General features: G+C 40.0%; 4 protein-coding genes and 3 pseudogenes across 5 annotated transcripts; 2 read left to right on the forward strand and 5 right to left on the reverse strand.

Annotated features, from left to right (window-relative positions):
* Window positions 1–4: 4 nt before the first annotated feature.
* On the reverse strand, window positions 5–4,575 carry LOC148724185 (uncharacterized; annotated as a pseudogene).
* A 3,360-nt stretch (window positions 4,576–7,935) lies between these two features.
* Window positions 7,936–8,409, forward strand: LOC111338703 (2-oxo-4-hydroxy-4-carboxy-5-ureidoimidazoline decarboxylase pseudogene; annotated as a pseudogene).
* LOC148724186 (monocarboxylate transporter 12-like) lies at window positions 8,273–12,502 on the reverse strand. Its single transcript, XM_088733746.1, has 4 exons — window positions 12,267–12,502; window positions 11,132–11,694; window positions 9,739–10,108; window positions 8,273–9,215 (listed from the first exon to the last, which is right to left on the reverse strand). Exons 1-4 carry the CDS (start codon window positions 12,439–12,441, stop codon window positions 9,067–9,069), a joined length of 1,257 nt encoding a protein of 418 aa, XP_088589872.1. The 5' UTR covers window positions 12,442–12,502; the 3' UTR covers window positions 8,273–9,066.
* Window positions 12,503–13,555: 1,053 nt separating this feature from the next.
* LOC111339302 (2-oxo-4-hydroxy-4-carboxy-5-ureidoimidazoline decarboxylase) lies at window positions 13,556–15,058 on the reverse strand. 2 transcript variants are annotated; one of them, XM_088733998.1, is made up of 2 exons: window positions 14,833–15,058; window positions 13,556–14,295 (listed from the first exon to the last, which is right to left on the reverse strand). In XM_088733998.1, the coding sequence occupies exon 2, from the start codon at window positions 14,278–14,280 to the stop codon at window positions 13,750–13,752; it is 531 nt and encodes a 176-aa protein (XP_088590124.1). In that variant the 5' UTR covers window positions 14,281–14,295; window positions 14,833–15,058; the 3' UTR covers window positions 13,556–13,749. The 2 variants fall into 2 exon arrangements, with proteins under 2 accessions (XP_088590124.1, XP_022801668.1); XM_022945933.2 differs by having other exon boundaries at window positions 13,556–14,298.
* A 296-nt stretch (window positions 15,059–15,354) lies between these two features.
* LOC111344775 (uncharacterized) lies at window positions 15,355–16,600 on the forward strand. The gene is made up of 3 exons (XM_022952029.2): window positions 15,355–15,638; window positions 15,799–16,059; window positions 16,373–16,600. Exons 1-3 carry the CDS (start codon window positions 15,355–15,357, stop codon window positions 16,536–16,538), a joined length of 711 nt encoding a protein of 236 aa, XP_022807764.2. The 3' UTR covers window positions 16,539–16,600.
* A 66-nt stretch (window positions 16,601–16,666) lies between these two features.
* Window positions 16,667–19,160, reverse strand: LOC148724187 (uncharacterized). Its single transcript, XM_088733997.1, has 3 exons — window positions 18,054–19,160; window positions 17,414–17,648; window positions 16,667–17,212 (listed from the first exon to the last, which is right to left on the reverse strand). Exons 1-3 carry the CDS (start codon window positions 18,385–18,387, stop codon window positions 16,801–16,803), a joined length of 981 nt encoding a protein of 326 aa, XP_088590123.1. The 5' UTR covers window positions 18,388–19,160; the 3' UTR covers window positions 16,667–16,800.
* A 7-nt stretch (window positions 19,161–19,167) lies between these two features.
* LOC148724188 (uncharacterized) overlaps window positions 19,168–25,988 on the reverse strand; it is a 12,452-nt pseudogene continuing 5,631 nt past the window's right edge.

The raw sequence follows: 25,988 nt of genomic DNA on the forward strand, positions 1-25,988 counted from the left end.
TCAGTTAAAAAAAATTATCTTACGATTTATTAGGCTCGATTTCCGTCATGTCCAGTGAAGCCTGACGGCCTCAATATACCCAACGAATTTATACGTCAGAACGGTCAAATTTACCATAAAGCATGAATTTAAAGGTGCTAGCTGATTCATCTTTATGAGAAAGTATTGGCAAATACTAAGGTCACAAGAATTCCTTTGTGAAACCACATAAAGCCAGCAAAAATTGGAGAAAGATATAATGCTTAGAGGCTTGTGGATGAGTTCTCCTTAACTAACGTCATATAGCACAATGGCTATTCATTGGACTGTATACGAATTAAGCAAATGCACTTTTATGCATAGTCCAAAGGTGTTTATAAAACTTCTCGTCTTTCAAAGTCTGGCGGCCCGATTAGAACTCCACTCACTAGGAAACTCCCTGTGCGAACTGTTCTAACCGTAATGGTATGGTATCCCGACTCTACCCTCGTGGCAACAGTATTCAGTCGATTCTGTCCATAGATCGACTTTGAGTCGATATAAATCCTTTTGTTCTTCTCGTCATCCAGCCATACCTCGGCCTTTCCGCCACTGCCAGATGTTCTCGAGAGAATTATTACAGAGCAGGGGTCCGTTTCTCGAAAGTCCCGGTAACTTAACGGGCCCGAAGCCAAGTTTTCAAATCAAAATTTAAAGGATAGAAAAGCAGGTTCTAGCACACAAATTAGTCCATTTTGTTTCTTAAGGTGACAGTTTTATTATTTTCAAAACTGTTGAAATCCCCATCTTGAATGAAAACAGAACAGTTTTGTGGGTCCGTTAAGTGACCAGGACTTTCGAGAAACGGGCCCCTGGTCTTCTAATAAGAGCTATTACTGAGAGTGTCTAAACGAAACTTGACGCTACTGTAACGCTGCCACGTACCCCACCCTTCTTGCGCATCTGTGCGCAAGCCTGTGTTTTTTTTTTCTCTTCTGAATGTCTTCCATCGCGCAAACTCCCGTACGGTGAAAATCCATAGTTCTGTGTGATTTGAATCTGGATATTGGGGCGATGAAGATCCTGGAAAATATTTGGTTTAATCCCGGTCCAGCAAAGCGGTTGTTTTAGAACTTCAGTGTCTCGTTTTAGCCGGATAACAATTCTGGTAAAGGCGTAAAATGATAGTTTATATTTGGGCTTATGTCATTCAAAACCTGATTAAAAAACCCCGCGAACGTAGTCAATCATTACCATAGAAACAAGCTCATGCGCCCTGACACCAACATGGCGGCCATCACTACCAGCCATATTGGTTACGACCTGCTTTCCATTGACCTTCTTCCTTGCGGCAGAGAACTTCCTTCAAACTGAAAGAGGTTATACTATAGTGTCGCGCCACTTCAGTTTGGCCATAATTATCTACGTTAATGCATGTTGGGTTTATAACTCTTGGTTTTTGGGTCTACACCAGGCGATGTGCGCACTCCGATTGCATTGCATTGTGGTAGCCTTATTTTCAATAAGGCGGTAAAAGCGGTAGAAATGGGGAGAGTTGAAGTGAAGGAAAATTAACTAATCGCGAGTGTTGTGTGGTAAATCTTTCATCTTGATCATTGAATGAAGGACAGTTTAATCCCAGCAATGAAAAGAGTCACTTGATCAATGAAAACCTCTACCTTGCGTGAGGCGACACGCCGGAAAGCCGAAAGAAAAAGGCAGTCGACCGTTGAAAGGTGTTGATAGGCCTGTGCGTCTCCTACCATTCGCTAGCGCTTTTAAATCTTCTACCCTCAAAGTTTATCTCCTATTAGGATATCTCTTGATGACTTTCCTTTGCAATGTGATAATAAGGGTCAGTTTTGAGTTGTCATAATTCCCCATCTGTATGTTCTTAAGATTTGGCAAAGCCGGATGAGATTGTGTTACAAAAGGCAATATTGCGCTATTTTCTTTGTTTCAGAGTATACTTCTATCCTAAAGTAATAACTCCAGAGATACGTTTCTCAAAATCCTCATATAGGTTTCCTCCATTCTCGAAGGGTAGTTTGAAACTCTGTACGTTTTTACTAAACGTGGAGCGCGATAAATTCGTTCTTAGGAGGCGTCGGGCTTCTCCTTTTACAAATCCCGTATTTACGCTCGGTGGAAAAAGTTCGTCTATTACAAGGTCTCTGTCTCTAATATGCGTTTGCATGTCAAGGGTCAATTCATAGTAGAAGCTCGCATCTAGGAATATAATTTCTGTATTTGAAATTATTTATTCCGCCATCGGTTGTGGGTGAAACTGTTGCCATTTGTGTCGAGATTCTTGGGCAGATTGCAGTCTCGAATCTTTCCTAATAACGTCAGTTGCCTCCTAAGAACGAATTCGTCACCCAGGAATGACAGGAGTCGGGCAGGCCCGTCAAACGTTTTAACTTTCGAAGGAATGGCAACAGAAAGTGAATCCCCATTACAATCTACGTATATTCACGCCGTATCTCGCTGCCATCAAAGATGTTCAATCCAACACGTCATAGCCTGCGAAGCAAGCCCTGGGGGAAAGGAGCGGGGATTGGGGGAAGCGGAATGTGCGGAGGGGAGAGGGAGGGCTTGCCACAGACCCCCACTAACCAACGAAACGCCCCCTATTTTCATATTCATATCTTCTTGCATATGTCAATCAGCGCCTCTTAAAATTAACCAATCAGAAAGCGCTGTTAACGAGAACTCCACGTGAGTGAGAAATGTCAGACGACTAGGAGAATCTGGTATCAAAATCTAAGAGAGGGAGAAAGCCAAAAGTTAATCCGAAAGACGTAGTTTGTCGGTTTAGTGGAGTAGATTCAAGAATTAACGTTCGAAGTGGCTTCAAGTGTTTTGTGAACATTTTTAATCAGAGTCAAAGGGAAGATTTCAGTGTGTCTTCGCCGATCGCCTTCGAACGGTCGGTGTTCACTTCGAAAATAAGTCGCACATATCTCAAATTATATGCCTTCCTTGTGCAAGAAAAGCTAACAGTTTTAGCCAGTCTTATGAATTTTTGAATAAGGCCGCTTCTCAATGTTCGGATTCCCGTGATGTTTCGTCGAAATGAAAGTTCTCAACGCCGACAGGAAAAGTCCAGGTAGAAAAAGCTTGCGTGTCCGCTCCCCGGCACATGCAAAACCTACATCTAGCAGGGAAGCGTTGTTTGACTCGCTGACGAAAGGACAACCCTCAACCTCAGCGATGGATACAAATTTAAACATTGATGATTTAGATCCAAAGTCCATCGACTTTGCAATGTTGTGGTTAAGGGCAAGTTTGAGAATGAAGACGCCATTCTTATCAAGGCACTGAGCTTGAACAAGTGGATAGCTGCCACAAATATTCTACTTCGACATCGATTCTTGAGGGCAGAACTTCTCGAAATCACCGTCGTCTGCCATTTTCTAAAAGGTAGTCGCCACGAAGACTGTTTGGTTCGAGGGTTGATTGACAACGTGTTGCTCTCAGCCAATGGGAATTTTTCGTCCATATGAGATCGGAAACTTCGTTGGTTAGTGGGGGTCTGTGGCAAGCCCTCCCTCTGCCGTCCGCAAATTCCGCTTTCCGCAATCCCCCCTCCTTTCCCCCAGGGCTTGCTTCGCAGGCTAAACACGTCAAGATGCAAATAACTCGATTTTTGTTTTACGACCATGATGCAACGCAATCAGTGTGCGCACACCGCGTGGGTCTATACCGAGGCCGCTGACAAGACTCATGTATAGAACCGCGGGCATTGAAGGGTATCGAAGAACTTGACGAGTTAATTCTTCAAAGGCTTCAACTTTTCCTCTCAAATTGAAATTAATAGAGGCATCAATGAAAGCGAGGTCGATTGTCTGATTCGCTGGAATAAAGGTCTTGTAGCAAAAGGCGAAGAAGTAACTCCCAGTTCCTCCAATGGCAACCTGGTAACTTTTCATGAGAGACTTTGTAACTTTACCAATGGTTTTGTTCCACCAGTCTACAAACACTTTGAAAAACAATCCGTCCAAAGTTTTTTCGTCTATTCCCAATTTTCCTCCCGCGCTATTTGAGCCTCCGATGACAGCAATGTTGATTTGCTGACGTTCTTCAAACGGTCAGGATGACCAACTTAAATTGCTTTTGACATTAATTCACGGTTTAGTTTCAAGTCGCCCATTTCTTTCCACCTTGAACCGTATGTCCATTGCTGAAATGGGTCTTTCTCTAATTCGCATATAATTTCGTCTGCCGTGACGCCGTGAACTTTCCGAGATTCATAGGTATTTTACAAAAGACTATATTCGTAAACCAAGAGTAGCGAAATCTGTGACAGAGTGGAAATATACGCTAAGTATATTTTTTCTCTCTCCTTGTTTTATGTGGAGTTATGGCATTGTCCTGCATGAGATATTCTGCTATGATATTTGAATCTCGTAGTAATCGCGTGAACCATAAATTTTAGCCATACTTTGTAGCCGGGTAATTTAAAGTAAAATGAGCTTGTATTGTGAACTTCAGACTGGGCCAACCGCATGGATGAACATATTCAATATCTCCAGACTCTTTGTCGTCTTCGTGGCACAAATCTGCCGTGGACCAAGAAGCTTTTAAATTGGAGCTCCGGGTGAAATTTCAAATCAATTTCGATCTTGACAGCAGAGAGATTCATCCATCCTCAATCAGCTCGGGGTGCAAGCGATCTCTCTAAAGAGAGGTAACTGAATTTTTTTGTTGCACTCAGAAGAAACGACTAATCCAGGAGGTTACCTCAGGAGTTACTTAATTAAAGAGCAGACAAAAACTGTGGCAAGATGATGTTAACATCCAAGTAGATGAAATTAAAACCAAAGAAAGAAAGCGTGTTTGTTTTCCTGTTTGTCAAATAACAATGGAAAGCCTTGCCGAAGTGTTTCTATTGACAGTTTAACTACTCGGGCTTCTGTAGGAAAGCCCTAGTCTGAAAATGCAAGCCGTTTTGGTCGCCAAAAGGGGGGTCATGGTCCCAGGCGTTCCTTGCGTAAACCGCGGAAACTGGGGATGAGAGTGCGACAACGTATCGTGAGCTCGCTCTTCGAAAACAACGTAATTTACAAAATGCTGTTTTTTGTGAAGACCGCCTTGCAAAGATTCCTGTCTTTTAGGCTCATCCTAAAATGACAGAAGCAACTTAAATAGCAAGGTTAAATATAGAAGCTTAGCTCTTCCGTTAAATATCCTGTTTCTGTTACTGGTTTTTATTTGGTTCAATACTTGTAAAGTACGATTCGGTATTTTGTACATAATCACTATTAACAATTGGTTCATGCGTTAGCGTGCGTTGATCGAGACTTGAAACACGCGTGAAGTTTGGAGAGCACGAAAGATGCCTAAGAGTTGCTCTCATCTGCGCCTCGAGCAACTCTAGCTTCTTGAGTTGCTTCTTGAGTGCAGCGCTCTACCAATTGAGTTAACAAGCCAACTGCTCCCGATCTTGCACAAATACGTTTCTATAACAGCAGTTCAGATATATGAATTTCATATATTCGTTGTGTTTGATATATTATTGCTAACTAAAAGCTGTAGGACCGAATTTCATGATAGTATTCTGAGATCTACACTCTTCGCTATCGATCAATAGCGCGCAGAATACCTTGTAATGTGTATATGTGTAAAACTTTACTTATACACGGAGAATCATCAGTTAAGCTAAAGGTAAAAACTAAAACTATTACAACTGTTTTACATGATTACCGTGTGGGAATCCGATATCTCATATACCTTCTTAATACCCCGTTTAAACTGCCCAATAGAACCAACGCCTTTCAAATCTTGGGGCAAGTTATTGCACAAACAAGCCCCGCTATAACAAAAGCTTCGTTTCAAGTAATTAGTATTTGGCTTGGGCAGTGAGAGTTTTCCTTCAAGATTTCTTAAGTTATAATCATTAACATGGCGTTGAGTGAAAAGACATTGAAGATATTATGGGGCAAGTTGATTCAATGTTTTATACATAACTGTATGATTGCTTTGAATTCGATCTTGTGTGTTCATCTTGAAATCGATTGTGACTACTAGCTTTTATTTTATGCCACTCATGCATTTATTGGCGTGTATTTTCCAGGTATCTTTATTTCAAGATCAGAGCTCCACGTAGAACACCGCTTGTTATTCAAAGTAAAGACGACAACACGTGTGACCTGCAATACAATACAATATTTATTTGTTATTTGACAATAAATCCTTATTCCCCTGGCTCCGCAGATAGCATTGCTAGTCGAGGCGGGCCAGGATAATCAGTAAAAGAAGAAGAAGAAAATACACAGTAAAAACTACAGATAAATAAATAGATGGTAAATACCAAAACAAATTAAGTCTACGGAAAGAACTATGTGATTAATTCAAGTTGGCAGCGAATTATGTTGTGAGAGGTGAATACATAAGATAAAATAGATAAGGTAGGATGGGCGAGACAAAGGTGAAAGCTACTAAGAGTATTTACTAACTTTAGAGATCATCGATTCTAATTCTTCGTAGGAGTCTTCAAATTCTAATATATTAAACAAGATCGTACGAATTTTCCTTTTAAAGATGAGTTTTGGTAGTGTTCGGAGCTTAGTTGGTATCTCATTCCACAGTTTTGCACCGATTCTTGAAAACGATTCAATTTCAAGTTTTGATTTTTAAATATAAAAGTTGTTAGAAGCTGAAGATCGCGTATTATATGAATGAATTTTTGCGGTAGGGATGAACAAATCTTTCAATTGTGAAGGAATAACATCATTATCTACATTATGCATTTTCTCAGCTAGCAATTTATAATACAAAAAGTAAATAGGTTAAGTCTTTGCACAAAGGAACAGAGGAATGACGTGATCATACCTGTCAGCGAAACATATGAAACGGAGGGTACGTTTTTGGAGGATCAAAAGCTTATTTAATTGAGTTTTGCCAGCTTGTCCCGCATGCACTGGCTTGTCTTCTTCCACGAGAAATGGTACGCATTCCAGAGGCTCTACGAGACGTCCAGATTTTCAGCAAATCACAGAGAAAGACATTCACTTTAGAAAATGTCAAAGGGAAGCTGGATCGGCAGGATTCAGCACTTTCTACTGAAACACACAGCTGCGTGGTTCGCTCCGATCTGGCAAAATAACCAGGATTGCGAAGGGTAAGTTACCGTTTTCTTGCTTTACTGTTACTGTTTTGTACAGGCTTGTTGGACTGAAAATTCAGTGATACATGCCTATTTAAAAATCGTTGAGAAAGGTAAACGCTAGACGTATTTACATGACAGACATCATGGATTTGAGGTGTTATGTCTGTCGAGATGTTTGGTCAAAATCCAAACAACGTTGCTCGAACTATTGGAACGGTGCTTCACCTCAAAACAGAAAAATTTCAAAACGTTGGCCATATGCGTTGAAGTGTGGACGGAATTCAATTAGAAAAAACAGAGCTTTTTCGTGAATACACTGATGTCAATATTATTGTCTTTTTTTTCTGTGGGATAGCTAACAATTCTACAGCGCCATGTTCTACCGAAGTGAAAGTGACGTGAATAGATGGATATTTACCGTGCTGCGAAGCAGCGATGTAAATATCCACCACTTTCACCGACACTGAGGTGAATAATTGTTTTAGTATATACTAAACAGAAACCAAAAAAAAAGTTCATTTCGGTTAATATACCACATACTGTCTGAAATTTTAAAAAACTCTTAAAGCGCGGTTACTCTCCGACTGCTCGAAGTTGAATATTACTCGCCAATCGCTTCCGAACTAGCCAATCAGCGCACGGGAAAACTGTTATTTACCCGTGTGGTAATACTGTAAAGGTTAGGTGGTGGTTGTTCTATTTACAGATTTACCCTGCGTTACGTAGACCCTTATTAATCCTACGTTCAGTCGCTATTAATATTTTATCTTTTGCGAAAAGTCACTGACAACTTTCTTTTCGCATTCTTTTTGTAACAGACTTCATAACAGAACTGTCTAAAGCATTGACTGATCGTGCGAGAAATTATGGCTTTGCGAATAAGTATTTCTGCCATCAACGCGCTTGACTACAAAGAATTTATTCGTAGGTTTGGAAATGTTGTGGATGGCACCTCATCTTTTGCAGCGGCTTTGTTCTCCAAGAGACCATTTGCATCATTTTACCAATTCGTCACAGCGATGTGGCAGTTTTTGGACGACCTTCCGGAAGATGGTAAAGAAGGAATTCTAAGAAACTACTGTCACTTAGCAAGCCGCTGGGAAGCTTTATCAGTGGAGTCCAAAAGCGAGCGGACACAGACTGGAATAAGCATCAAATCCCTTAGTACCGAAGAAACTCGGGATATGGAATATTTCAACGAGATGAACAAAAAGAAGTTCGAGTTTTATTTCGTGACTTGTGCTCGTCTAAACAATAAGGAAGCTATACTGCAGCAATTTCGTGCGCGTTTGAACAATGATAGGAACAGAGAAATCGAACACAGGATCGAAGAAGTATAAAAGATAGCGCTGCTGAAAATAAAAGAACGGATTTGGTTGTCCACGGAAACCCTAAAAACTCTAACTTACCTATTACTTTTATCCGACTTTTGAAGCGTTAGAATCAAAAGTACTAGTAGCGTTGTGAAGTCATTTATTGATAATATCCTCAGCTATAATTCAGAGACAAACTTCCAATGTGCTCGTTATGTCTCTTGACTGCGTTGGTTCGTTTTTTGGTTCGTTTTGTGGTTCGTTAACGTTTAACTGCTTCAAACAGTTCTTTCCGAAGAAACACAAAATGTACCACTAACAATGGCCAGGAGTAGAGCAATCGTAAACTGTTCATATTCAAGACAACTTAAGTCACTATATTAAAGTATAACTCATTCGACCCGGCTCCCCGTGGCGCAGTCCTATAAAAAACCATATGATTAGACGTGGAGCTTGTCCGAAATGGTCCTCAGGCCTGAAAAGTCGATCAGCTCTGTTGCATTTTCCATGAACAAGTGATTTACTAACCATACAAAATATACCCGCAGAAAAAGGAACCGTTAGGTTCTCGACCGATCAGAGTGCACGTTACATCTCGGTTAGTTTACAAATGTTTACTTTTTATAGATTATCAGCTGTTATATGGGCCCATGATTGGATTGGATATCTTAACATCCACCCTCGTTAGACATCCTGATTGATGCCTTGTTCGTCACTCCTTGCATCACGTTTCAAACAAAGAAGAATGAATGGGAGGAGAGACCCAACGATTCCAACTCCACCAGCCACGATGAACGCAACGATGTAGTTACCAAAAGTGTCAGCCACTAGACCTGATAGAAAAGATAATACCAAAATGTCTCAAAAACTAAATAGCACGCAGATGACGTGTCTTTTGTCGGTCTGTCTGTCTATTTTGCAGTCCTTCAAACATCGGTGTGCCGCATTTATCTCTCTAATAGCCTATCTGCCTGTTTGACTCAGTTCAATATTGTTATTGGCGCCCAGCTTCTAGTAGGCATCTGACTTTTGATATTTTCAACAGACTCTTCCTTAGGATTCAGGTAACCAAAAGATGTACAAATTGATTATTCCAAAGGTTCTGTCGTGGATGTGAGGGCTAAAGGGGAAGGATCTTTAAACGCTGTTCAAATGCATGCTCCAACAACAACGTCTTAGAGGAATTTAGAAGATTAACAGGGTATCCTGTTATTACTGGTCATGACTTTTTCGGGGTGCGAAGGAGTCTTCATAATATCCTCATGATACCACATATATATACAGGTTTTAAATGGAGGGGGATATATTCTCAGCCCCGGGGATGTTGACAGTGGAAAGATAGAATTGGTCACCTACCCGACAAAGGTGGACTAATCAAGGCAGAAACTCCGGAAAACAGCATAAACAATCCTATGGCAGAAGCCTTTTCATTTTCCTCCACGACTTTTAAGATTTCAACCATCATTGAAGTAATCATTAATCCATCTGCTGAACTGAAACAAATTGCATAAGCGACCACACCAGCGTAAGTCTTTGCCAGAGTCAGTAGCATTGTGGAAGCTGCCATAATGGCAATAGCTGTTTGAAGGAGAAGGCGGCTGTTTACGAAGTTCATGTCGCACAGGAATCCTCCTCCGATGCGGCCTAGAGAAGCAAATATACCGATAAACATGTAAATTGTCGAGCTCTTGTCAGCCAAAATACCAAGGTCATCACAATGCTTCATCTGAAAATTCCAGGAAATGTAAATTAGACTATGGGAATCAAGGACAGTCAATAATAATCAATAGGTTGTACATTGAGTAGTCGAAAATATATTAGAATTCTACGATACACAAAAAATTGTGAATAATCCAAACTTTGAAATACTGATAATAAAAAAAAAAAAAACAATCCCTACATTCATAAACAAAATCATTAAAGATCTTCACTCAAGACACCCTACGTATGCCATTATTGGCCAAGTATGGTGTGCCACTATTGGCCAAGTATAGTGTGCCACTATTGGCCAAGTATAGTTTGCCATTATTGGCCAAATAATAGTGTGCCATTATTAGCCAAGCATAGTTATTCGTTACTGAATAAGTATAGTGTGCTATTATTGGCCAAGTATAGTGTGCCATTATTGGCCAAATATAAGATGCCATCATTGGCCAAGCATAGTGATCCATTATTGAACAAGTATAGTGCGTTACTATTGGCCAAGTATAGTGTGCCATTATTGGCCAAATATTGTGTGTCATTATTGGCCAAGCATAGTAATCCATTATTAAATAAGTGTAGTGTGTTATTATGAGCCAAGTATAGTGTGCCATTATTGGCCAAATATAAGGTGCCATTATTGGTCAACCATAGTGATTCATTATTGCGTAAGTATAGTGTGCTATTATTGGCCAAGTATAGTGTGCCATTATTGGCCAAGTATAGTAAGCCAATATTGGCTAAGTATGGTGAACCCGTTACTAGCTAAGTATAGTAGGCAATTAGTGGCCAAGTAAAGTGTGCCATTATTGGCCGAGTATAGCAGGCCATTATTTGCCAAGTATAGTGTGCCATTATTGGCCAAGTATAATGGGCCAATATTGACAAAGCAGGAGGTCAATATGGCTGGATTTCAGTTAGTCTAGTTCCCCTGTTGCTTTTTTATGGATGGATTTCCAGCCCTGCTCTGGGACTTATTTAAAAAGTTGGCATAAATCAAGATGAAACAAAACGACTTAAGACCACCTCACTAGCTGCAGCTACTTACAAGATGCACATATGGGACCAGGCGAGAAAACGTGTAGGCTGTTGCTGTTGTGACCAGTACAAGGATGGTCGAGTTCTTAAGTAACGAAAGATTCCAACTCGCTTTTTTAGAAGAGGAATTAACGTTTCTTTCTTCCGAAAACGGTCTCTGATGAATAATAACTCCAGTCAGGGATGAAACAGCCAAAAGGCCAGCAAACACCCGAAAGGTGTTTCTCCACTCCAAAACATCTACTGCCACCTGAAGAGAAGGACCAAGAATCATCGTTCCTAATCCCTGTCCTGATGCAACCAACCCAAGAGCAAAGGATTTTCTTTTATCAAAGTAGTTGTTTACAATAATCGCTCCCGAAACGAAGACCAGCGACTGACCCACAGCAAAAGGTACACTAAAGGCAAGGTATAGCATACGAATAGTGGAAGCAGAGGAGCCCAGTGTGAGACCAACAGAACATAACAGGCATCCTACCATTGTTGTAACTCGAAAGCCAAACTTGTTGAGGAAGACGCCCATTACAGGACCAAGAATCAAATTTACGCCATGAATAATAGATGCTATCCAAGCTGGAAACAAAAACAAAAATGTATTTACCATCTTTAATTTTCATCTGAGACTTCTAGAGCGCGAGACGCACTGAGTCTAACAGCGCTATTGCTTTGATATAAAGCGAAACATGTCTCTGGACAGTTGTCCATTAAAATTCAGGTTCTGCTGTTTACAAAATTAAGTGAAGAGATAATTATGATCAGGAGCCAAGTGTCTTATTTTATCAGAACCCAATATTCTGCCTTTTCTTTTCGATTTTTTCGCAACAATCTACTTATGCACTGATGGTGAACTAATCTTGACACGGAAATTGTGCTTGAAACTACGCTTGTTCACTTGCTGGATAACTCACTCCAACGGATAATAGAGTTAAATATTCACCCAGCGGACCAAATAATGTAGTTAGAGAGAGCATTTCCTACGACAGATCGTTTTTCTACTTTTTTAACAGTCCGGTCCAGATTTTTGCTTGTCTTAAATCTAAAAATCTATTTTCATTCAATACTTACAAACGCGTTCGAGCTTAAACTAGGTAAAACAACATATACAGCCCTTATTGCTACACCTGTCAAATATTAGATAAACTGACCTGTACTTTCGCGATTTTCCTCGAAAGAATTCATGAAAACGGGAAGTAGTACACTTAGAGCGTTGCTAAATCCAACTGTCAGAATCATGCAAATAGTCGTGAGCCCACAAACAAACCATGACCACAGACTATCTTGCTGGAAAGAAACAAAATTGCCAGATTGGAATAGATTCATGGTGATACCAATTTCTGACCAAGAGGCTCTAGTCTCCTCTACTCGTTTACCCTAAATGTGCCATCACAAGGAGCCGTCACAAATAAGTATTTCTATTCTAGTCTTTCGCTTAAAATATTCAACCGGAAGGATGGTCTTACGGCCGGAACTTCCTTACGCACGTAAAAATTAAACTGCAAAAGAGTTCTTCCTGCGTTCCAAACATCCAAGGAAGTTCTTGCGTTTCTGAAACTTTATCCACAGAGCAGTTTTCTTGTTTCGAACATTCTGTGCTAAAGGAGGTTTCCCAGCAGATTTGAAAAATTCAACCGCTAGGAAGAATGTAAAGAAAAAAGAAGCACACTACAGCATGCATGGTCATGCAATTATTGACTTAATGGGAATGCCAAACAGGATATTGTTTGGCTCGAGCTAATCAATTATTTTGTTCGAACGCAGTGAGATCCGTGCGTCATGACAAAGAGGCGTATCTTTCACCTTTCTGCCCCACTTAACTCAGTCGGCAAGGCTTTTTCTAATAATCTGAACACTATCATATGTTGAAGTATTAAAAAATTTGAATTCATTTTTAAAACTTACTAAGACTCGATCGTATTAAAAAGGAAGGTGCTCTCCGGACAACTACAATGATGAAAAACTTTTCCTTCCTTCCTTCCTTCCTCTATACGAGTCAGAACACGAAACTCACGACTAAGTCTTTTATTTAATGCTTCAAGCAATGCTTGAAGTTAAATGGGGCATTTCACCTACGCACGACGGGTGTGCGCTAGACAAAACAAATTAGTCTTAGCTAAAAAAAGAAACTTTTCCTTTATTTTCATAACAAGTCAGAACAAGGAAATTCGAAAGTGCTCGACTTATTTTCTCAAGCCTCATCTTTTTGGAAAATGCAACAGAGGCGTGGGGGTGCGTATCCGGTCGGCCTTCATTATCAGGACCCGCTTGCATCAAGTTGCCGGACCCTTCTAGGATTGCGTGAGCGGGGGCCGTACGACTCATGCGATAAAACATATCTACACAGGCGTTTTTTTGTGATCTTTTAGCTAAGTAGCCAGGTAAAACCCAGTGAGCTTCATTCAAATACTCATTATACATTATAGGAACTCTCGGCAAAAATTGTTAAAAGCATTTTATTGTTTTTCTGTTGTTTACATAACGAACCAAACTGCTCTTAAAATTGTGAGAAGTGCCAAAGAATTTTGTCTCCCAAAACTGATGCATTAATTAAACGAGTAAAAACGCTACATAAGTCTGATCCAAGTAAAGTCCAATTAAACAACGGCTAAACTTTGTTTCAATAACCGGCCCTCAGAGTTTAGAGTTTCCATATGCCACCAAATCTTTCATTCTGAGCAGCACTATCTTTTTCACTTCCTCGATCCCATGTTTAAGCTCTACGTCCTTATCATTGTTCAAACGCGTGCGAATCTGCTTCGAGATACCTTCCTTGTTGTTCAGACGAGAGCAAATTACGAAAGGAAACTCAAACTTCTTCTTATACATCTCGTTCAAATATTCCATCTCCTGACTTTCTTTGGTACTAAGGGATTTGATACTTATTCCAGCCTGTGTCTGCTCTCTTTTGGACTCAGCTGATAAAGCTTCCCAGCGGCTGGCCAAGTCACGGTGGTTTCTCAGAATGCCCTCTTTGCAATGGTCTGGAAGGTCGTCAAAAAGCTGCCACATCACTGTGACGAATTGGTCGAATGATGCAAACGGTCTTTTGGAGAACAAAGCTGCTGCGCAAAGTGAGGTGCCCTCTACAACATTTCCAAACCTTCGAATAAATTCTTTGAAGTCAAGCGCATTGATGGTGGAAATACTCATTTGCGAAGCCATAATTTCTAATACAATCTGCTATGATGTTTCAGAGAAAAAAATACCATTAGATACCACCAACTTCAAATTAAACACAATGAATATATGAAATTCATATATCTGAACTGCGGCTCTAGAAACGTATTTGTGCACGATCCTCGCAGTAAAGAGCACTATTAAAGCAATAGTAAAAATCAGACCTGAACAAATTCAAGCTTGTACGGGATTCGAACCACTGATGTCTGCGATACTAGTGCAGCACTCTACCAATTGAGCTAACAAGCCAACTGGGAGCAGATTATCAAATTAATTCGACATAAACCCGTAAGATGATAAATCGAACACAAATTGTATGCGTTTTGTTCGCACACATATCTCATGGGTATGAATTGAATGTAACCACGAATTGATGAATGGATTCTGAAAGATGACGTCGCCATAAATTCTTCTGAATGGAAGCCTTTAGATATTGGAATTAACTTAGATAAAAACGTTTAGTCAAGAGACAATCATATCATAACTACAAATCAAATTTCAGACTAATCATTGATAGGTAATAAAAACGTAACTTACCAATTTCAACGTCCTCTGTTATAGTCGCTCAACTAATTATTTCGTGAAATCTTTTATCCGCTTAGTTCGAGTCAATTTATTCAAGTAACTGACCCTACAAGCTAAAGCAGAAGTTGAATGTGATGCTATATTTAACAATTCGGATTTCCGGCCTTCAAACTTGTTTACATCTACGTAGTTTTTTATCAACGTAGGTATGACTTATTAATTCAGATCGCGATGCTTAATTAAAGTGCACCTACACCCAAAAATTTTTTTCTTCTAAAAAATTTAAGCGTATTTTATGGAGTATTATACAGCAAAAATTTTTTGATTTGGTTAAATCGTCGATTTTCTATGCCCTGTTGAAGTCGAGCTTCAATGGCCCCATGACCGCGTGAAAGAAGTCTGGGGCGAGCGGGAGTGTGACGTCAAATCGAGAACGATCCACGAGAGACGCTGCTGAAATTCTTAGTATCCGAAGGCTTCGTATAGCGAAACTTGTTTCCGCAGGCGCTTCATACCGATTGTCTTTAATTAACAATGTCGACCACATCCTCTGATTCAGAAATGAGTGATGACTCGGAGGACTCAGAAATTGATTTTATCGCTGAATACGACATTGAAATCGAAAGAGAGGAGCCAGCGCGTGAGTTACTCACAGGCAGATCTTCGCCAACTTCAAGCGAAGATGTTGCGCCGCATGCGGACGATCCGCTCGCAGACGAGGAATGGACAGCAAACTATGACAAGGAGAGAGAGGCCGATGAAGAACTGGAACGAAAACTTAAGGATCGCTTCAATGGGAAGGTTGAAGTAAGGGAATGGTGCGTACGATAGCAACACGTGTTCACTTTGCTTACATTCAGAAGCTTATTTGCACTTACTTTTTCGTTAGCATGATCTTGTGCCTACCTTTAAGCCTCCTTTATTTTAACTGCTGGCATAGGCTTTTCCTTCAATGAATTTCGTGTTTGTTCGTTGTAGGTGCAAGTGTAGCAACTGCGGTATTGCTTCCCTTCAAAACATTAGCGAATGTTATTGCTGCAGTGAGCTGGAAGGTTGCATAGAGTCAATGAAGAGTGATCTTGTCCTTCAAGACCTTTTCCCTGATGATACTTTGACCTGTATAACTGAACATCCTGGGTTTCAAGCGGTTTGCCTTCAGAAATGGAGTCTAAGGTTGGCAGCGGGTAAATACAAAACCAAAGGGAAACAAGTGTATCGACAGACAGGCAGCGAAGAAAGGTAAGCCATGTAAACTGCTGTGAATTCCATAGTAATCTAATTTAATTTTTTCATTCTCGAGATTCTTAGACTTGCGTAAATCACACTTCCAATATTAAATACTCGCGGAAAAGTAAAAGAGTTATTTGTTGCAGAAACAAGAAATTTTTCTTACTTTTGTCAAACCATTTTTGCTTCCTGCACACAAATGTTGTTTCTGCAACAGGTTTTCTAGTTTAGCCACCTTAGCAGCAATCCCAATGAAACAGTGTTTCTAGTTTAGCCAGGCCGAAAGTCTGATAGTAACAAACTTTTTTCCACTGATCTCTTACAGTTTCTTAAGAGGTGTTTCCTATCGAGAGTTCTCACGGCTGGTGTATGGAATGTTGGGGTCGAAGAGGATTCCTTTACCTGCTTGTGCATATATGGCCATCAGAAAACAATTTCCAGTCAATAAGGATGAAAGTCTCACAGGATTTGACCTTGATGAAGAAGACTAGAATGTAATTTTGAGTTACAATATTAAAATAAAACTAAATAAACATGGAATAACAAAAACACCTTTTTAAAGTATCAGATATTTGTAGGACACGCTAGACATTGTCCATTCCTTCATTTTTAAAATCAATCTGTATTTAAAGGAATGTTGTTACTCTGAGTGTCAATATAACAATTTTCAACAACATTCCTCTTGGTGGGGTAACAGGATTACTGAAGCAAGCACTGACTTATATAGTCTTTAACATATCAACTGATGGTAACCTAAAAGAAATTTTGAACTATTAAATTCAAGTTGTAATTGCAATATGCTATACACACCCTTTGGTAATTAAAGAATGTGCTAATAGAAACACAACCAAGGCCCATGTGGTTGAACATTTGAAACACCTTTGTCGCTGATCCTCCGGTAAGAAGAATACACAGGCAAAGCAGAAAGTTGCCAGCAGGGATGTGATAGCCTGGCAAGAGTGGCTGACTGTACCAAGTATTCTTCTTTTGACATTTCGGGTTATTACATGTTGTTCTCACCACTGCCTCAGTACCAATCTCACTGGTTTCCACTGTTGGATTGTCTGCCTTGCAAGTATGGCAAAACTGGAACAGTAGCAATAACTGGGACAGGAAAACGATGTGCTTTGGCTCTGTGCGAAGGTTTTTTCCCTTTAGGGAAAGCCTGAAACATATATATGCAAAATAAAATAAAATATTTATATTGCCATCTCCAGGTTTCCCCTAACAGAAGTGTCACAAAAGCAAACTTCAAAGACTTCAAATAGTAAACTACAAGATGAAGCAGATGAAACCTCTTTCACATTCTTTGGGTGCAAGAGTCAGGCACCAAAATGCAAATTTGGAAATATGTACATAGTATTACCATGTAGATTTATCTCCACTTTCCTCATCTGACTCTGTTCCTGTCTCCGTCTCTGTTTCAGTTTCTGTTTTATACTCTGATTCATAATCTTCCAGCTCCACTTCATCCAAGGTATTTGTCCCATCTTCATCCTCCACAAGTGATTCAACTTCAGAATCTGACCCACCTTCTTTATCACCGAACTCTTCACCTGGAGCAAAATCTGTGGTTTGGTGGCATTTATGCTGATGTTGTCCTACCGAAGCAACAATCTTTAGTAAAGTACTGGTAATGAACAACAGCTTACATTAATGGAGGTTCACTGTAAGCACACGGAGAAAAGTTAATTTATAGGTATTTTTAGTAGACTGTAATATTATAAATTTGCAAACATGTCCCGGGGCTCTGCTCATAAAGACACAAAGGGTTTACTGAGAGCTCCTGGCTTGGTACATTGTACATTTTATCTCTGTCAACAAAAGTAATCAATTTTGATAGAAAGTTTAGATAAGAAACGAAAAATGAATGAATGTAGAAATACAAAGAGTAACAGGCAAATCAAATCATACCCTAGGCTGATGAACGTTCCCATGATTTATGTTCTCTCCCGAGTGATAGGAAATCAAGGCACTTATTTTTTTTTATCTAAATTCAGTTATACCTTTTCTGCGATGCTTCCTTAGTTCATTCTTGCGTTCTTTCCTCCATTTCGCTACAGTCACACTCAAAGTCTTCACACGATTCAACAATTGCCTATTCGTTTCCTTCAGCATCATACAATTTCCACACTCCTCTACTGTACTCAAGTCATCAAATTCAGGTGGATCACTACTTGAAATCTCGAGTTGTTTTTGTTGATGTGAACATTCAATGACAGTTTCGTCGACTGGAGGATGATCATCTTCACCACTCGTACTTGCCCCCGAAGTTGTGGCCTCTCTCGCCGCTTTCCGTTGAGGCTCGCCTTCAGCTGCAAGGTCAGTATGTTCCCTCATTGCCGCTTTAACAGCCTAGAAGAAAAGTGAATTTCACAGGCAAGAATCAGTAGCAGTTTAGCGGGGAAGTTGATGACTTTAGGACCTGCTGACTAATCAATTCTAAAACGAAAAGGAATAGTCTCACCATTCTTCGTTGTCTGTCACTCTGTGGTTTGCTGTGTGCTTCTATCGCTGAAGCATGAATAGATGGGATAGCACAGATCCCAAAGTCATCTCGTTGTAACCACGGAGTAAGGGGAGTTCCTTGTCCTTCTATGTTGAGATCCAAGCGTCGAGTGAAGTCTTCAGCTATAAAATGCTTTGAGCAAATCACCGAACTCTGCGATGGCTCCCACTTTGCTCGTTTCATTTTCACAAAGTCGACCCATTTCTTCCGACGCTTTCTGGCTTCAGGACGATCATCTCCGTAATACGGTATGGTATGAAGCCCTACACCAAGCTTTAAATTTCTGGTGTTGCTACACCCAGCAACTACACATCTGGCTGGCATTTCCAAACTCAGTTCGAAACAACTTCCCCAAAGAAACAAAGGAAATGTGCGAAATGCGGATTCTCGAGTTCTCGATTTGACGTCACAGCAGCCACTTGACCCATGCCCCCAAAAACTCGGTCGTGGGGCCAAAATGGCGGCTTTTTAGTCCAATTTTACGAACTTTGGACAGGAGTATAAACTTGACGATTTCACCAAATCAAAAAATTTTTGTGGCATGTTACTCCAAAAGATACGCATAAATTTTTTAGAAGAAAATAATTTTTGGGTGTAGGTGCACTTTAAACGTAATGAAAAACAAACGTCATCTAGCACAATGGGTATTCACTGGACTGTATACGAATTAAGCAAATACAATTTTATGCATAGTCCACAGGTGTTTATAAAACTTCTCGTCTTTCAAAGTCTGGCGGCCCGATTAGAACTCCACTCACTAGGAAACTACCTGCGCGAACTGTTCTAACCGTAATGGTATGGTATCCCGACTCTACCCTCGTGGCAACAGTATTTAATCGATTCTGTCCGTAGATCGACTTTGAGTCGATATAAATCCTTTTGCTCTTCTCGTCATCCAGCCATACCTCGGCCTTTTCGCCACTGCCAGATGTTCTCGTTAGAATTATCACAGAGCTGGTCTTGTAAGAAGAGCTAGCAATGGGAGTGTAAAAACGAAACTTGACGCTATTGTAGCGCTGCCACCTACCCCACCCCCCTTGTACATCTGTGCACAAGTCTGTGTTTGTTTTCCCTTCTGAATGTCTTCCATCGCGCAAACTCCCGCATGCTGAAAATTCATGGTTCTGTGTTTTTTTTGTTTTCTTTTTCGCCGTGGTCAGCGGCCGTCATGGCAGTTAGACGTTTCTCAACTAGTTCCCGGAATGTTGGGAAGTTTTACAATATAATCAGTGTAATGTTTGCAATATTGGAGAGGGAGAAAGAGAGGGAGGGATGGAGAGAGAGAGAGGGAGATATATATATATATATATATACTTTATATATATATAAATATATATATATGATTATACCTCAAGATTTAGGTTACTTGAACTTTTACTGCAACTCTGAGTTTCATGCCTCTTGCGAAGCAATCGTCAGGCAACTGCCAGAAATAACGGTTACAATCCACCGAAATTTAAAAGACAGAACAATGTGTACATGCGCGCGCAACATACTGCACGCGCTATCGTAACGTTTCGTTCTTTAACAGGAATTTCCTGACATGTCTGCAACCTGATGTCAGCTCATTTCTTTTGTTTAAACTTGCCATCTGCGGTTTACAATTGATAAAATATTTTTCCCACAAACACAAATTGCATCTTTTAGCTACATTGGAATACGAACCCAGTTGCCTGACGATTGCTTCGCAAGAGGCATGAAACTCAGAGTTGCAGTAAAAGTTCAAGTAACCTAAATCTTGAGGTATAATTATATATATATATATATATATATATATATATATAATTATACCTCAAGATTTATATGTACATATATATATATATATATATATATATATTGTATATATATATATATATTCTATATATAAACAGAATATAAAGCTAAACCAAACGATGAGCTCCCAGTAGAGGGATCCAAGGAGGATACAGTGCTTTAATGAAAATATTAAGTAAGTGTAAAACGATAAAACATGAAGCAAACTTCTAACTGTTCCAGCTTTAATGTGGCGACGTTTCGGCCTTCGGCCTTCTTCAGATGGAATGTATTTAAATAAAAACTAAAAGTCCTAGTAGGTTTCCAGAATGACCTGAATTTATACCAAACGTAAGAAATATAAATAGTATTGCGTAATGCATTCCAGACCTAAATAATAGGATGTAATAATGAGTAAAAGGCAAGAATGTGCAAGGGGCGAAATAACCACCATTGGTTGCGAAGAACTCAATTACATTGTGTAAATGATGCCCTAATTACGTATTATAGCGGACGCGAGTTTTGGATCTGAATTCGCGTCTTTTGTTAAGTCCATGGGGACTAAGGATACAAAGTTGTGCGGTCCAGTAGGCCTCTCTCGTAAGTAATAATCTATCAATATAAGCTGCGTCCCCTTGGCTGGTAATTTTCTCAATAACAATAAAATTATTGTTATTATTATTCTATAAATATATATATATACTTTGTTAGTTTGTACATGCATCGTAGGCATTGGCTAAATTACGTACAATAACTGTGTAGCTAAAATGTACTATAAACTACTGGAAATAAAATGTTCTATAAAATACAACCTAAAATACATTATTATTGTTAATTAAATTACACTGAAAGTTAATAAAACTGCTCTTGGTGCGGTTGGTTTTGTAACTAATATCAAACACTCGGCTTTGCCTTAAATTGTATTTAGGGGAATGTCTTGGGGGAAGCAGGTGGTGTAGTTTATGTTCTTTGTCGTGTAGGATTTTATAAAAAAAAAGTGAATTGCATATAAAACTGTGATGATCAAAAAGTGAATCCAAGTCTAAAAATGCTAACGATTCGTTGTAACTTAAGTGAGGAAAAGTAATAGATACAGCTCTTTTCCGAACTCGTTCTAAGTCATTAATTAGATAACTAGGCAGAGATGAATGAAAAACCGGTACAGCTTAGTCACAGACGGATCTAATACAACATGTGTAGAATCTTACTAAGTCAGATGTAGGGACCCTAGCACGTTTAAGCTGTCTAAGAAAATAAAACTGTTTAGACGCTTTCTTGATAGTTTCGCTAATGTCTAAGTTCCAAGAAATATTATTTGTAATAGTCACTCCAAGTAGTTTTGCATTCTGAACAATTTCTAGTTCATGGCCTTTAATGAATAAAGGTGGTAGATCAGCATTGTTCTTAGAGAATGATGATATACGAAGTTCCTTACACTTGTCGGTGTTCAGTTGGAATCGGTTGTCTACGGACCAGTCCGCCACAGAATTGACATATTCTTAAGCGTTACTTGACTGGCCTTTGGGAATGATTTCGGAAACTGTTGTGTCATCTACGTACTTCCATAATGATGAGTCGATAATGGACAAGTCATTGATCATGATGAAGAAGAGCCATAGGCCCAGTTTGGTACCCAGAGGAGCACCAGATACAGATACATACATATTCAGATACACATCCTTCGCCAAGTTTTTTTCTTTGGTGACGGTTGGTAAGAAAATCGATGATCCAATTAATGATGGAGTGCGACAAGATCAAAGTACTTAGCTTAGCGGTAAGGATCTTGTGATCGATCAGGTCGAAGGCTTTCCTGTAATCAAATAAGATAGTCCTAACGGAGCCGTTGCCATCTGTAACATTCGTCCAGCAATGAAACATTTCCAGGAAAGCTAGGGTCGTAGAGGATTTCGGTTGTTATGGGAAAATTTAGTGATTTTACCCTGTGGATGTTTACGCAATTTATTTGTTGTTTTCAGAATTTTAAGCGTTCTCAATTCATGCGAGTTTCTTTCATAGCGATGTTTTAAAATGATAAAAAAGCCACTAGTAAAATTTGAATAGCCCAGTTGAGTTGTACAGCTGCAACTCGGTACTTTGTTGTCCAATTCTAGTGAAAATTTAGGTAAATATACTGGCACAAGTCAACGATCAAGCATCAAACGACAAAGAGTCTTTCACCACCTGGGCCCTATAATTCCATTCGGTACAAATTTTATAGAAACATTGTCAATCGCAAACGTTAACTCTGCGAATCAAAGTTTTGCAAATCCAAGATCCCACATCTCAAAGATAAAGATCCTAAAAGATGGTGGAACGAATTTAAGTGGTTGAGTGGCTCACTCTTACGCTCAGGCGACCTACGTAACAGCATCAACATACCTGAACTTAACGATCTACTTCCGGAAGACCTTGCAAATTCTCTCAACTGCGCATTCCTAGAACCCTTAGAAGAATACCAGATAGATGACCCTTTTGTGCCACTACCCTTGGAGGACCCACCCGAATTCCTGGAAATTGCTGAACATCAGGTTTACCAATTGTTGTGCAAGCTGGATTCAACTAAAGCCTGTGACCCTGATGGTATCCCTAACTGGTTTTTGAAGGAATACGCAGTGTTTCTCGCGTATCCTATCACTGAAATCTTAAATGCCTCCTTAAGGAACAACGCTTACCCAGCATGTCGATACTTGCCGATGTCACACCAATCCCTAAAAGGAAACCCGTTAAAGACGTAAAGAAGGATTTAAGACCTATTTCCCTTATACCATGTCTTTCTAAACTGGCTGAGGATTTATTCGTTACTAATTATGTCAAGCACGCCGCCTTACGAATTCTAGACGATCGCCAATACGGTGCTCTACCGTGTGACGATAGGATTTCGCACCCAAAATGGGAAACTGAACCTTCGCGGATGGCACAACATGTAATTGGGAGGGGAGGGGGGGGAATAACTCGGTAGAGGCCACTTGGCAGCGAGAACGGAAACTCGTCACGATTTCCTGGTACACGGAGGTCTACTTCGAGCGAGCTTGTACGGACGTCAAGGATGGGACAGCATTTGATTCCACAGTAAACTTTATTCTAAGTCCGGCCAACAAGTGACATGACCTCTAGCGTACACAGGCTTGTAATCAAGGATGTAATCAACAAAACTGTACAAGGTAGTTGCCTATAAGCCAACTGGTGTGAAGCGCTTTTGTTATCCAAATCAACCATATTAAACATCGGAACAAAAGAAGCGGTAAAGATCTCTTTGACGTTAAACGAAAACTAATAAATATTCCCATCTGTTTCTGCGACGAAAAGAATTTCAAATTAAAAGGACGGATGCAATCAACACGAGGTCATTAAAAATAGGAAACTTAGGTGAGAATTCACAGCTCTGGCATAGAAAATATACTTATCTTAATTGCAATAGCGCAGCTTAGGAAATAAGAGTGGAAAAGTAATTAAAAGTTTCTGTTTATCTGTGCATGGTTGGTGTGGAAACTATCGTATGAAAGGAAATTAAAATTACGAGTTTAACTCAGCTGCCAACTACCATGAGAACCAATTTTTTCCAGAAAGACCATTAACACAGTATACTGAGTTAAATTCGAAGTCTTGGCTCTGGTTTTCTGGTGTGCAAGTACAGTTGCATGGTCGGAAAAGCCAAATGGTGGAAAAATGGCTGGTAAAATTGTAAAATTCCTGGAGATTTGTAATGATCAAGTCAAGTGTAGCGTTATTTCTTGTAGGTGCCTTGACAATTTGTTTCAACCGGAAGTGGTTTTTCAGGCTGTTAGTGTTGAAGTGATTGAAATCACCACAAATGGTAAGAGCGCAACTAGGAAATCGGGCCTTCCCCATGGTTAAAGAGTCAAACAGACATTCTCGTAGACTATTGTCATTCGCAGAGGATTGCCTGGGATGGTAAACCACCGCCAGAACAACGCAGGGAAAACCTCTGGGGAGACATTTAGGCTTTAGGTGAACCCACAAAATTTCGTGTTGGTCACAACATTTAATGTTGTATTGGAGATGTCTTCTTATCATACCAAGTAATGATTTTGTACCATCTGAAACGTTGGGAACGCTAACTGACTGGACAGGTGCCAACTTTTCCACAAGCATTTGTAACTTGGCCGGCCACCACCTTGGTATATTAGGGACCTTCAGCAAACCACGACGGCGATGGCAACGAGGACGCGGAAAAACAAAGATCTAATTGGAAGAACAATAGCCCAGCACGTGCGTCATAAAACTTAGTACATTTCCTAGCCGTTCTTTGCAAAACAACAACGTGAAATCACCAAACTTTGTGTCCAGTATTTAAACCGAAACCGTGATGGCAAATTATTTTAATTTCCATTTAGAACTCAACGCTACTTTTATACGCTATGTTGAGGTTGAGTTGAGGCGCCGTATGAGATGGTAAATACATGCAGCCATTTTGGAAATTCTGATTAAAAGTAGAAATTCATTTTTTAATCGACGTCTTCCTCGGCGTTGCCGTCCTGACTGTTTAAGGTCCCTATTATCGCGTTGTCGACGAGGCATTAATAATACCTGTCCACTGTTTTGTCGCAAGGGCTTCTCTAGGTCTGTTGTGTATTACTTCAATTCGAATGCGATTTTTCAGCCGGAGCTGTTAATCATTTGCGGTGATGTTAATGTAAATCCAGGACCTGTGAGTAAACCAAGCCAAGCAAGGTCAACTGCCCCAACATGTCCCGTTTGTGAGAAAGCACTAGCTAAAAATCATTTATCTGTTGGATGCGTCATGATATGATGCATGTTAAATGTTCAAGTTCTATGGCTAATTCTCGAATTTTCTCTGCTTCCATGCCTGTGTCGTGGACCTGCAATTGATGTGCCGTCGCGTCATTACCATTTTTCAAGGAAAGTTTAAGTGACGATTCTAACACCTTGACTTTCCCATCTGATGAATCGTCTAAAGCTGTAGAGGACGAGGAATTATCTACGATTCTGCTGAAGTTTTCTAAGAACTTAAAGATTGGGCATATTAACATCAGCAGTGTAGCTGGTTTTAAGTTCTATGAATTGAAGTCCCTTATTCTCAAAAGTCTCTTCGACATCATGGTAATCAGTGAATGCAAGGTCGACCATTCATTTCCTGAATCGCACTTTTACATCAAAGGATTTCGCCTGTATCGCAAGGATCGTAGCCGTTTTGGGGGTGGTGTGTTCATTTACGTCAGGAGAGGGCTGATTGTGGGTAGAATATATGACTTGGAGGGTCATGTAGTTGAATCGATTTCGCTGTGTGTGCAAACCGGTCCAGCAGATCAAAAAAGGTACTTGTTATCGGAATGCAAAGACCCCCCGGCTTGTTGAAAACTACATGGAAACATGAAACTAAAAACATTCTTCTCCGGTCAACTCAACATTACGAAAGTATTATGTTAATAGGAGACCCAAACTGCGACCTCTCCCGGCCTGACAAGGGTGCCAAAGAGGGCAAAACTCTTATAGATTTGATGGATGTTTATGGTCGAACCAACTTGATTAAAGTACCAACTAGGGTAGTGGTGGGATCCAGCTCACTCATTGATGTTATTCTTACGAACAAGCCACGTTCTGTTCTTACTTCAGGAGTTTTTGATGTTAGCCTGAGTGATCATAGTCTTATTTATGCTGATTTACGGTTACAATGTCCAAGATTCAGTCCTGGTGTAGT

Source organism: Stylophora pistillata, chromosome 9 (assembly GCF_964205215.1).
Source record: "Stylophora pistillata chromosome 9, jaStyPist1.2, whole genome shotgun sequence".
Classification (NCBI taxonomy): Eukaryota; Metazoa; Cnidaria; class Anthozoa; order Scleractinia; family Pocilloporidae; genus Stylophora; species Stylophora pistillata.